At 48.2% G+C, this 13,778-nt stretch overlaps 1 protein-coding gene across 2 annotated transcripts in view; it reads left to right on the top strand.

Annotated features, from left to right (window-relative positions):
• Positions 1-13,202, top strand: part of LOC116949314 (EF-hand and coiled-coil domain-containing protein 1) — a 40,774-nt gene extending 27,572 nt beyond the window's left edge. For both annotated transcript variants that reach the window (XM_032966465.2, XM_032966464.2), the window contains exons 7-9: positions 4,755-5,000; positions 5,584-5,653; positions 7,629-13,202. In XM_032966465.2, coding sequence (XP_032822356.1) covers positions 4,755-5,000; positions 5,584-5,653; positions 7,629-7,756 — 444 coding nt within the window. In that variant the 3' untranslated portion in view covers positions 7,757-13,202. The remainder of the gene's footprint in view (positions 1-4,754; positions 5,001-5,583; positions 5,654-7,628) is intronic.
• The last annotated feature ends 576 nt before the right edge of the window (positions 13,203-13,778 follow it).

Here is a 13,778-nt window from a genome sequence, read left to right as displayed (position 1 = left end):
ACTACAATGACAATAGTTTAAAGCGATTTGAAGCATGTTTTTATTTGGGTGGGGGGGGGGGGGGGGCAGAGCTTTGTGACGTCATATTTGAGGGGATGGGGTCTGATTTTTTGTGACGCCTTGTGATGAAGGGGGGGGGGGGAGTCAAAAATCGTCCAAAATCGCGTGACGTCATTTATGGACGGCCCCATATTGAATATATCGCGTGTGTCTGTGTTGTCGTACGTGCGACAATATATTGACCGGCTTAAACTAAACTTAAAAGTACGTTTTATTTTCGCAGGTAAGGCCCGCTGAGCTATGTAGCTCTTTTTCAGAAGCGGCGACCTCGCCACAAATGATCGCTCGACAAAGTGGCTCGTCACGTGGAAATGTAAAGCAGCCAAAAACTCTGAACGCGTGATGTTGATTCTCAACGTGGAGGGAAAAACACCAGAGGACTTGGAGAGAAATCCACACGACCACGGGGAGAACATGCAAATCCCAAATATGCAGGCGTCAGGGTCGGGATTGAACCCACTACTTCCTGTACACCAGGTGAAGTAGTTAACATATCGCCACCGTGGCAGAGGGCAACTTGCCTTCCCAGCTATTTGAGCAGTGGGGGGGGGCGAAGTGATTTCGTGTGCTCCCTCACTAATCTTCATAGCTCCCTCCCTTGGCTACTCGACTACTTTTCTTGCCATCTTCACATTTCTTCCCACATGCTTACAGTACGTGGCAATGTTTCGTAGTTGCAGACCTCTTTGCTAAAAAGAAGGAAAAAAACAATCTACAACATCTAATGATTAGTTTCATACAGCGTCGTCATTTATCTCACAAATCGCCGAGTAGGAAGCACAGACGAAGTTGGAAGGCTGCCAGGCAGTGAGCCGGCGCCAACAGCTGCTCTGCAGTTCTCTACATATGAAGATGTTTTCAGACAAATCGTGAGCGCTCGTTATACATGTCGGTGGAGACCAGAGCATCCACAGAACACCCCACGCACGCGAGGGGCCCACACCGAATCCCGCACAGAATGGACAGATGATATTAGTCTACACTTTGCTGTACAGCACCAAAGCAACGTCGAATGATCACGCACATATCGGCAGTTGCGGAACGTGCCTGCCAACCAAGGACATTCGCCGGGAGTTTGATACCGTTGACGTTCTATGCAAAACAATGGCTTATTATCAAGACTCATGAGAGAATTTCTTTAAATTGAGCGACGTGCAAAATCATTTCAACCCATCTGACAGCTTTAGGCCGAGCTAGGCTTGGAAACGCATCCTTAGTCAGAGGTGGCTATTTACATGTATGAAAACTATCACTGCATTATTATAACATTACTAACCATTAAGTACAATTATGGGTAACCCGTATCATCACGTAAGTATGTATACTTTCATATCAAAATATCTAACCCAATTTATTGTAATCGCACATAATGTATCGTAATTTTATGTCAACATATTTACCTCTAGGTATCACATCCTGTTCACTTGTGGGGGCATGTTGATGACACCATGCCCCCTATTTAAGGCTCGATAGTTTATATTTTCGCAAATTTTAGCGATCGCCTGACGATGGTGTTCGTTGTAACTGCCAGCAATATGTGTGGATCGCTCTACAGCAACACACTGATGCGCTGCCGAATCGGTATTTATTTGTATGTACGTTGAACTTCTTTCGCACCCTACGTAGCCGACCATGCTAATTGGCGGTGCGGTGGAAGAACAAGAAACTAAGCAAAAAAAAGCAGTTCTAAAGAAATGAGGTTTTCAATCTACATGACGTAAAAATGTTTAGCTCCAGTGGCTTCCTAACATCGGAAGGAAGAGCGTTCCAGACGGCCGTAGAAGCGCATCTGAAAGCGCGAAGGCTGTGTCGGGTGGAGGACAAATGTACGACACAACATTGGTATTTTACTCAAAAGGGCGATCTGGCCCAAAAAAAAAGATCCATTATGAATTGAACAACTGAATCATTTGGCGGGACCCCGGGGTCCCGCAAAAATCAGGTCAATAATTATTATTTCTCAGTCCGCCCACACGTGATCCCGAGAGCAACGCGCCGCCCGCCCAGACTCGCGCCAACGAGCGCCAGCAGCAGGCGGCGATCAACACGATGGGCGCCACCCCACCGGCCAAACGCGAGCCCTCGGGGGCGTCCGCCGTAGTCGCGCGCGGCGACAACGCCCTCCGGTCAGCCGTCGATCCTCAGCTTCTTTGCCAAGGCGAGCCCCGCCCCCAGGCAGTGAATTTAACGTGTTTATGTAATTTTTCAACTTTTTACGAAACTTCGTGCCCCGAGTAGCTCTCGACGAGGCCAATCGATTGACCACTAGTTTTGTCGTCGGTAAGGCAAGACTCGTGTCGCTACGCGGTTTTTCCCACCCCAGGGCAGTGATGGGACCCCGGGGTTCCACCAATTGCTTCAACTGTTAATCGCTTACATGAAATTTGTTTGTAGAATGGATGGGATGGATGCATGCATACACACTCATAGCGCTTTAACAAAAAAAATATATACCAGACTCAGTAACAAGGCAAAAATTTGTACATCCTTGATACACCAGTGGAGATTAAGCTCTAAGAAAAGCCGTCTCGGGTGTGGACCAATCAATTTCAAGGACAGTGCATATCATTATCAGAGTTGTCTCTTTTTGTTTGCATTTTGACTGCTTGTGTTGTGGTTATTGCAAACATGATCCCTTGTATAAAGGTGTCAGTTTTGGTGCCAGATAAAAGGGTAAAAACCTATTACTATCCTTTATACTGTTTAACACGTAGGCTTTCGCGACCAATATCATCCATAATACAGGTTTTTTGGGGGGTTAGACTGTGTAAATATATCCTATACACTGCGTCAAATAAATGTGTTTAGAATCCAGTGAATACATTTGACGTTGAAGAGTTATTTACGTAACAGATTTCGTCCGATTATATTTGGGAGTGCTGCCGTATAAAAAAAACGATGCATTATGCAGAGCGCATAACACCCGCTGGCACTGTTGAGAGGAACAATTCCATTAGTGAAGATGGTGACTCAACGTCTTAGAAAACAGAGGAATTGATTTGAATAAGTCGAGCTGCTCCTCCTCCTCCTCCGCGAGAAGCTGTGTGCGCACGGCGGTCGCCTCCACCAATCACTCACTCATTCTTCGTCTTCTTCTTCTTCGTCGTCTTCGTCTTCTGCTCTCGTATGGATATGAATGAAGTAGCAGGCTCTCTAGATCGATGTCTGCGTCGTAAATCCATCCACACACTGGCCTTTCCGCACACGGCGAGTGTGATTACCACCAAGGCCGTAGCCATGGAGTCAACATTGGGGGGGACCAAATCTTCCAGGGGGTCTGGGGGTCCCAACCCAGAAAAAAAATCTAAATTTGAAAACTAATTTCCTGCCATTTCCGGCCTAAAATAAAAGAAAATTCACTAACACATGGGATGGACTTTTTATGTATTTTTTTTACAATAATGTCTAATAGTGTATTGTATTTACATTGCTCTGTTTTTTTTTATTTTTTACCTTTTCTTGTTTCATTGTTTGTAATGGCAGAGATTAGGGATTAATAAAGTACAACCATAACCACAATCATATAAACAGAATCTATGCATTGTTATATGAAGACAATTCCAGATATTGTGGCCCAGGTTTAGCAAATTATTGTTTTTATTTACATAGCATAGCAATATATGGAGGGGGGAATTTTGAGCATATTTGAATATTTGGGGGGGATGTGTCCCCCCCAATATATATTATAATTACGGCCTTGATTACCACTCGCGCGGTGGACGGCGAGTTCGCGACGCGTTCCACGGTTTGTTGCAGTGCGCCGCTTCAGCCACCTGAGATCTGTGCTTTGTGTGTGTGTGTATGTTGGACTTCTTTCGCACCATACGTAGGGGAAGGAGACGTACACACAGACAGGGACACACGCAGACACGCACACCGACAGAGACATACACACAGACACAAACACACCGACAGAGACACACAGGCACGTGGTCACCGGCCCCTAATTTAACAACACACCGGTGATGAGTCATTGTGTCGTATGCATGTGTCTTGTGCAGCGGTCGGAAGCCTGTGGCTCGGGAGCCGCGCGCGGCTCTGTAATGACTGCTTCGCGATGCGATTCACATGCATTGAGGCTCTTGAATTCGAAAAAAATATCCCTTCTTGTTATTGTGGTTGCCGACCAGTGCCGGATGAAGCAAGTCGGTGCTACTCCGCGATGTCGAAACGCCAAACAGCATTAAAAAAAATCCTTCATCGAAAAATTTCAACTTTGAATAGTGCATCGTGTACAGCTCGTCTGCGATGAGTCGATTGCCGCATCGCCGACCATCAACAGACTAAAAATGACTGCATCACGGACATTATGCGAGAGCCGGGGTACGATGGTACCCCGGGGTACCGCCATAAGGTTCAAGTGCAGAATAACTTCTCCGGAATTGATAGCATGAAAGCATTTAGCGCGGGGCCATTGTGCGGGGCCCGTAGCAGATGTAGCTACTTTTGCTACTAGGATCATCCGGCACTGCTGCCGACCCCTGGGTCTTGTGACTGGGGCTGCCACCTCTGAGATCAATTCTTTTTACGCCACTGATAAAAAAAAAAAAATTCAGGACTTATAATGTCCCAGGAAGCCCTAGCGATTTCCCACAACGTCTTGATTTAACAAGAGGGCCATCCTGGGAAAGCTAGGACAGGTGGCAACCGCCCCCTGTCGACTGCGCTCGCGTTCTCCCCTCCGCCCCTCTCAGGATCTGGCGAGCGATCGCGACGGAACGAGCGTGGCCGAGGAGTCTCCCGCGTGGCACGGGGACGAGAGCCGCGTGGTGGCGGCAGCGGCGGCGGCGGCGGCGGCGTCACCGGCGGCCTCGTCCCGCGAGAGCGCGGAGAGGCTGCTGGCCGAGCTGCAGCTGGTGGAGGCGGAGAGGGTGCGGCTCTCGCTGGTGGAGGAGACGCTCGTCGACGTCGTGACGCTGCTGCGCCAGCTGCGATCTCGGGTGAGGCAGGGGTTGGGGGAGGGGGAAGGGGGCGACCGCACGGCTGGTGCTTCTCTTTTTTATGTTTTTTTTTTGCGAACGGGCGGGCGGGGGGGGGGGTCGGTACGTGGCCGTTATTGCGACTTTAGTCACGAAGACCGATCGCCGCTGGGCCCTCGACGCGACCTCAAAACGAGAACGTCGCTAGGGAGAGGGAAGGGCGATCCACCGTCGACTCCGCTGTTGTCGAGGACAAATATCCATTTGTCGCACCCAACGTGCTTTATTTTGTCGCTTTGCTTAAATCTGTAGGCAGGCTTTGTTAACATATCCCGAAAGGTTTGCAGCTATAGCGTGCAATTATGTTGCCTACGGGTGACTTCGACAAATTTCGAAGCGAGGGTTCACCATAAAAACTTCTGGGGTAATGATGGCTTTTGCACGGCCCGATAGGTTACAACAAAATGCTGTTGCTGCTGCTACTGCGGTTGATGTGAGAGCTACACGCTCCTGCAAAGCAAAACATGCAAACGCCTAACTTGTCCAGAGGAAGATGACTATTTTGGTTGGAAATAATTTGCTTCGCTTCTTTTGCCGTGCACAGAATATTTCAAACCGAGTGCTCGGGCGGACCCTGCTGGATTGTCTGGACTCCTGCAAAGACTCGCAGCAAGGTGGGGTGACCTCTGACCCCATGACCTATCCACCTTATACTCACCTTAACTCTTGCCTTTGTTGTTGTAGTTATCCTGTAACTTTCTGCTGCTCAGCAAAGTCCTTCCACACTTTCCCTCCTTTCATTCACTGACTTGCGTTGAACGCGACTTGCGTTCAATTCCTGGCCACGGCTAACATCAGTGGCGAGTGGCACGTGAACCGATCCTGCCCCCCCCCCCCCCAACTTTATCAACCCGTACTGCCCAGCGTGGTGAAGTATGGTCAAACCGTCCCCCTAAACATACGTGGTGTGAGGAGGACTTCATCCACCAGTACATTGGCAAGGAGCTGTATTATTAACGACTCAACAAGTTGCGCGTATATGTGGGCAGGTGCCTTTGCCCCCTGCTCACTCCGATGTTCTTCATGAATTAAGCTCTCAGATGATTGCCCTGTTTTACCAGGGCACACTTGGACCTGGCTCTGCTATAAAAGTCTGAAGTTTTGACTTTTGGTTAAGCAGCCCAAAAAACACGTCGACAGCTGCACGGTGAAAGAAAGACGAACAAAAGTCGCTCTCGGCAAAAACGCCGAGCCTATTTTGAAGGCTCACGACAGCCCGCGCGTCTACCTGGCATTATATATTACGCGGCGAAGGGTTATTAACGAGTCTTAAATTTCTTTGAAAACGGAGAACTCCGCAAAGCGAGGCTGTGTAAACTTTCGCAGCTCAGCTGTCAAATTTGTTTTCTTTCTCAGCGCTCATCATCGTTGCGTATGGCGAGCGAGCGCTCGCTCGCTCCGTGGATGAGTCGTTTTGGTGCCGCGAGGGAGAGCAGAGCAACGCAGGCTTCTCATCAACGTTGCCCATCTCTCGGCCGCAACAGAATGCTGTCTTGAGCAAAAGTGAATGTATTCACAGGGTGTTTACCACTTCCTGAAGAAATAAAGCCGAATGCGGTGGGGAAGTACGTTTGGTGGAAAAGTCAGCCCATGAAAATATTTGACGGACAATTTGCTAAGTCAACGCTAACTACTTTATAGGGATCTGGCCATCTCACCAGAAATGTAACGTACAATCAGTTTGAATAAGAAAATTGATGCATAGCCCTTTCTTACGCGTTTTATTTTTATACTACGTGTTTGGTATGATGGTCCGACGTTTTGCTCAAAACGCTTCTTCGGGAACAGATTTCTGAGTTCAATTGATTACACGCGACAACGTGATATGCTGGGAGCGTCTTCTGGAACTGAAATGAAGCTGTCAGCACGCGAGGCGATGTGCCGGACATCGTGTCCAACAACACGCATGGCACGGCAACTTGAACCTACACCGTGGCGTTTACATGAATTACCCCCGCAGCCTCTCAAAGATGACTTCTATGAGTCGGTCGTGTTGATGCGTTGATGTACATTTTAAAGGAGGAGTGCCACTGCAGGTGGACAATTAGTTTCCCCATTGCAAACGTGAAAACAAGCTCAGAAACCTTCTGCGTTACGGAGCATTCCATTTTGCTCCTGGGTCTAGTCACTGTTCCACAGGATCTAGCTGATCTGTCATGACAAAAAAAGAAATACATCACCCCACTTTCATTTGATCTCTCTGCAAAACGGTGACATCAATATCAGTTCATCGTCCTATGGTCAGCATTTGTTTAAGCAAACAAACACTGGATGGGTTTCGACCATCTGAGACTCAACACCTGAGTCGGTCTCGTTAAACAATGACAATGCCACTGCTGGTTTTCCAGATAGTATAGGTGAGTACACTACCTGTAACCAATGGGGCCCTATCCAAGTAAAAATAATTCTTAGGACCACCGCTCTGGAGATGGAACAATGACTTGGCTTGTGTGCAGGAGCTAGACCATGAGATATAGAAATGGAGGAGGCCTTCATCCAGCAGTGTGTAGATCATGGCTGATCACGACGATGATGATTCCCTTGAATTACGTATCCAATTTACGTGGTTGTTTTTTTTTTCTTTCCCAGGTCCCAATCAGGCACTGGAGATTCTGAACCGGTTCGGGCTCGAGCTGCAGTCACGTGACCTGCTCACGGGCATGCCGATCGACGTCCACTGCCAGCCCTCGTCCGCAGCCATCGCTAGATCGTGCTGAGACTGGTGGTGTCACTTGCGGGTGTGCAGGCTTTGCAACTGCACCCGGCTCCGCTGGCCGGAGGGGTCAAATCCACCAAGGCTACGAAGAAGGGTGGGACAAATTGGATGACAGGGCAGGGCCCCCATTTTCATTTCTCACACCGCAGGGCCCATGCCAACCATTGCTGCGCCGCTGGCTGAGACTCGTACCTATCAAGGTGGCAAGGACCCTTTGTCACCACTGAGGGAGAGAGGCCGGTTCGTTTCCTGAAGCGTGCGTCGTCAGAGGCATGCGGAGTGGCTCAGAGGTGAGAGCGATGAGTCAGCTCCACCCGTGTCATGGGTTCAAAGCCAGGTGCCTGTGAATAAACCGGGTTCTTAAGTGTAGTGAGTTGATGGGCTCAGCCCGGCCACCAATAATTGCACTTTTTATTTACATTAATATTGGTTCTGTACATAATTTGGCGAGATTCTAGTCCTGCAATAAAAAAGATGGTCGAACTGTCATATCACAAGCATTACTGTCAAGGGCAGAGCAGGTGGGAAAGTTCTGCTCCCTTCAGTGCTGGCCAGAGGCCACTTAATAGGATCTCAGAGGCAGCTCTGTGATATCCGCTTCCGTGGGCCATTCTCCAACGGGAAGGGCTGAGTTGCTCTGCTAACAATCTGAACAAATGCTCCGTGGATTAGGGGTAACTTTAGGGCACCTCAAAGGTGGCTCTGTGATATCCGATCACGGCGACCGTCGCACTGCTCTTGCCAGAGATCCGATAACATCAGCAATGGGGCAAAACAACTATTGCAACAACGGCAACAAAATTCACCCCGCAAAAAAAAAAAAAACCCGCACGCGCCTTCACGGAAACGACGCGCCCAACTCCGGCACCGCTCCGCCCCGAATCCTCCCCACAGGCGGCCGCGATGCCCCCGCATGAATAAAACATCGCGTCTGCATTTCAATTTCACCGAGTGCCTAATTTGCCCCGTGGCAGTAGTTGCCGGCGGCGGCGCCGTGATCAATAATTGATAGGAACTCTTTGTCCTTGCAGCTGCAGGCGCAGCCACTGGCGCTGCCACTGCCACCCCGCTCCGCGGCAAACGTGCACCACGTTAATAATAATTCACGTGCGGAAGCTCTTTGGGGGCTTGTGGAAGAATCCCGCGTCCCGCAGTCGGTATTTTGTAGTTTTTTTTCGTGTTCGCGCCGTGTGGCTCTCCGTTGTGAGTTTTCGGGTCGCGCCGTGCGTTTGTTGTTTGGCAACGCAACGGACGTCACAGAGCAACGACTTCTGGAGATGTCTTCAAGTGCCTTAGGTGCCGCTACTTTTCGGGCCGCTCTACCGCCGGGACTAATGCTCATCGTACGCCAGTCAGACCGATACTTAAACATTCTCGAGAGTTGTAGCCGAATTAAGTGGACAACCGAATTGAATGCGTTCTCTGTTGTTGTCATTAGAGACCAGGCAAAGATCATCGATTGTATTTAGAATTATATTGTGACGTACAGTATGCAATTATTTATTATATAGTATTAACTATACAAGGGTTCGTTTGAGGGTTTGTTCGTTGGTTCAAGGGTCGGCCAGAGATACGTTCAGTGAGCGTGAGAGACAGATCGAAGGTCAGCCACAGTCTTTGTTGGTGGGTTCATGGGTCAGACCGAAGGTACGTAGGTTCAAGGTTAAGCTTGAGGGCCAGTTTCAGGGTAACTTTGAGAACCCGATTTAATCACAGGTAGGTGCCTAGAATCGTATGCAGGATCACTGCGGTTCCAGCTCACAACTCTCACCTCTCGGCCATCCGGTCACATCTAAAGTTATACGTTTTTAAACGTGTGACCGGGTCGGTGTGGCTCACTGCTTGAAGATATTCGCCAGATTTTATCGAGGTCAATTGGTCAATTAAGCATTTTATTTAAACCGGCAGAGAGAGAGTCCATTGGAGTGCAACGTGGGCGAATGTTCCCTTTGGGCTCCGCTGGAAGTCTTGAGATGCGCTCAAGTAGTTTCACTGTTTGGGATCGTCCCACGGGATTGTTAAAATGTTACAATGGAGTTACAGATGCACTGCCCAAGGCATCGCCCGACCGAGAAGGAGAACCTGTATATATGTTGAACTTCTTTAACACCGTACGTAGCCAATCGTGCTAATCGGAGGTGCGGGGGAAGGACAATAAACTAAACACAAACAGTAGTTCTAAAGAAATAATCCTGACCTGAACCACATAGAGATGATGGTGACTTCTCGTGATTCTGATTGAAAGGCTGAACACATCACGGGATTAGCCCGAGTGAGTGAATGAGTGGCTTGGAAACGCCCTGATGTACGGCACCATTAAATCATACATCTTCTGAAAAAATAAAATCTAAACATATACCAGTGTTAACATGTAAACACGAAGATCGCCATCAGTCATTGCCTATCCACTGCTGAATCAAAGTAGCTCAATGTCGTCATCCCTGTGATGCCGACATCCGTTTCACTCCTGCAGCAGCTTCAGATCACTCATCACTCCATCTCCATGTCGGTGGTCCTCTTGGGTGCGTCTTCTTATACCTTGGCCGCAATTCCGTCTCCAGTCTCATCCATTGTCTCGTCCAAGCCTACCTACTTTCCTCCACAGTCAATAATGAATAATACGATGTCTCGAATTGCCATTTGCTCCTCGACGCATCAGCGTTCCGTCTCATCTCTCGGCGAAATTCCACGCGGTCACCTCACCGTGCTGTATCTCTCTGCGCACTCTTCAGCCCTTGCTCCAGTTTTCTTTGCCATCGTCCGTTTTTTTTTCTTCTTCTGGAAACCGCGTGTCATATCTGGCATAGTGCACTGATTGCAAACTATAGTCGTCGGACATGATGGCACGCTACTTTTCATTACTGTGATTAAACACAGCAAACGTGCACATTTGATGGGTTTAAGCTTTTTTTAAAATAATAATAATGCACGAACGTTCCAAAAATGACTACACCCCCCACCCACCATCGCATTCAATGTAGCTGTCTGCTTAATTGGCTAAATTCCAGCTAAAAAAACAACTATACAGGATGTATATATATAGATCGGTTTGAATGCCATGTGTTGCAGATTTCTCTGGAGCTGAACGTGTTGGAACAGGTGGCTAAAACAAGTAACTCGAAGGGATCGCAAAAGCATTTCTATTATATCTGCTCGTGCGGGCCATTCTTTAATAATACGAGTTAAAAGCATCTATATATTTATAAGGCACACGTTTTCACGAGAAGGAAGGTACATTTCCAGTCGCGACTCATCGAGGCTGCACAGAGATCGGCTCTCACAGGGTTCCTTATGGGCCCGACATGAACACGGCACTGGATCTGAGCCTGCTGCTGTCGCTGCTGCTGTTGCAGAGGGGATGCGATGGAGCAGCCAGGGAGAAACGGCGCTTCTGCCAGGAGAGTCTTTGAGTCGTGGGACAGCGAGCGAGCTGAGGGCCAACATCTGTATTGAGGAGGACTGCCAGATAATGTGGACGGTCATGGATTAGAATCCGAATATTTATTTGTACTGGAGAAATCCGATGTCCAGTAGGGCAGGTAAGAACGTTCCAACACCGAACAACACAAACGTATGATAGGAGTGTAAAGTACAAGTAAGGTAAACAAATCACCCAAACACAAACAAATACAACGAAACCATCCCCATCCTACCAGACAAAGCCCATGCAGGTCTTCACTTATTTTTGAAAAGCGGCCTGGCCACAATTGATAGCCCAACAAAGTGGCTTTCCATTTGGACGTTTAAAGCGGTGCAATAATTTAAATAGTCTAAACGCACGTTTCTAAATATGGAGCGAAAACCGGAGGACCCGGTCGGAAACCCAAAAAATAACCAGAAGGGTAATTTTTGTCTAATTCGTAAAAAGAAAACCTAAATATTTCACTGTGTGGTGAATACGAGACGGCCCTTAATAAATAACGAGTCACGAAGCAGTCGTTAAAGAGCCGCATGCGGCTCCGGAACCGCAGGTTGCCCATCCCCTGGATTAGTGTTTTACTTAGTGATTAGTGTTTCACTAAGTGATTAGTGTTTTACTAAGTGATTAGTGTTTTACTAAGCGATTGGTGTTTTACTAAGCGATTGGTGTTTTACTAAGTGATTAGTGTTTTACTAAGCGATTGGTGTTTTACCAAGTGATTGGTGTTTCACTAAGCGATTGGTGTTTCACTAAGCGATTGGTGTTTCACTAAGCGATTAGTGTTTCGCGAAGGCAAACACGAAGTGAAACACCGCCCTGGTGAGTGTTCTGATCCTACATTCCGTCTCGTGACATGGCATTGGACAGCACAATTGGAATACAAATTGTGGGAATAAGACAAAAGTGTTAAAAAACAAAAACACATGGGCAGAGAGATGAAGCCGCAGAGATGGTTTCGATGCTGGTGGACGCGGATTGGGGTGAGCGTGGCTATCAGTCGACGATGGGTTGCCCCGCATGCCGTCAGCGTGTACCGACGCAATCAGCACTCACTCCACAGCTCTCCCGGCACTTGCTGCTCTGCATATTGCCCGTGGTTACTGCTTCACGCACGAGGCACGACAACAGCGGAAACAACTACGAAAACACACTTGACAGCAAGCTGTCACGTGCCACGAATTGGCGGTCACATCAGCCCGAGTGATTGTGTCCGGCTAGGTGCACGGTGAGGCCACGTGAAGTGTCGAAGGTTCGCTGAAGTTCCGGATGATCCTAGCAGCAAAAGTAGCTACATATGCAGCTACGGGCCCCGCACTTTCAAGGGCCCAGCGCTAAATGCTTTCAAGCTATCAATTCCGGTTCAGTGATTCTGCACTTGCTCTATTACTATAGTACTACACTGCCTTCAACTTTTATGAACGACTGGGTGTTTAAGGTTAGCGGTTTATCGTATTATCTGGCTGTATAGCAAATGAAAAAATACAATTACTTTACTCTGCAAGTAAAAAAATTGTGTTTAAATATTTACGTGTTTTTTTTTTTATTTAGGGCCTCTTTATAACATATGCTACAGGCCCCGCACGAGTTTAGTCCGGCACTGCCACCGTGGCGATTTGCTGCGGTTTTTTGCGGCCCTTCGCTGCCGCTCGCCACTGCGAGCGTCGCTCCTCCGCCCCCTCGACTAACGGGAGAAGCGAGCGACTGCCTTAAACCCTCACTAGCCCCTTCATGGGCAAGTCCGTTCAGCTCCACATAAAGTTTTCCCGTCTCTCTCGAGAGTCCGTGCCCTACCTACCCGTTTAGACCGCACTGTTGGGCCAGCATGAAAAATGTCTTAATTTATGAATGTGGAGTAAAGAGGCAGATATCAGTGACGCCATATTTGTGGAAGAAATATGAATGTCATTGTTTTATTGTAACGGTCGTTGTTTTACCTTGCATATGCTATCGTTGAGCTATTTGTGTAATACCATGTAATGACGATTGCTAATGTTTATCTCTTGCAAGAATCCTATTCTGTGAAATATATTGCTTTCATTTGAGTAATTAATATACATACATACACAGGTATGACACACACACACACACAAAGGACCACACGGAGATGTATATAACAGAGATACACATTTAAATATACACTGAATGTGCATAGGTAACACAAGCACAAAGACAAAGATCCCACGTGTAGCCTTAACAGACCGCTGGGGCAAGTGCTGTCAGAGAGAACCTATGAAGGCACACATGGCACATGTGGTGGTGGCATGGTCAGCAACACGTCCCACTGCTGATCTTGACCAATCGCCCCAAGGTGTTAGAGGCCCGGCACCGGTTCAGCTGTCACTCACCGCAGGCGTCCGTCGTGGCGGTCGGGAATCGAACCCAGGTGGCCAGTGCGTTTAATGCTACAAAGACAAAGATCCCCCGTATAGCCTTAACACTCTTGGGAAAAGTGCTGTTAGTGAGTAGCACCTACATGAATGCCGGAACGGTACACGAGCGGGTGGTTGGCACAGCACCGCGCCTTTGTCTCCCCAGTGGCGATGTTTAGGCACAGCAGCAGGTACACATTTAAGGCTGAGTTGACCTAGGGGAGGCCTGGGAC

Source organism: Petromyzon marinus, chromosome 36, assembly GCF_048934315.1.
Source record: "Petromyzon marinus isolate PM22_M1 ecotype Great Lakes invasive population chromosome 36, UKy_Petmar_22M1.pri1.0, whole genome shotgun sequence".
In the NCBI taxonomy this organism is placed as follows: domain Eukaryota; kingdom Metazoa; phylum Chordata; class Hyperoartia; order Petromyzontiformes; family Petromyzontidae; genus Petromyzon; species Petromyzon marinus.
Note: the sequence above shows the minus strand (reverse complement) of the source record. Positions and strands in the feature narration are given on the sequence as shown.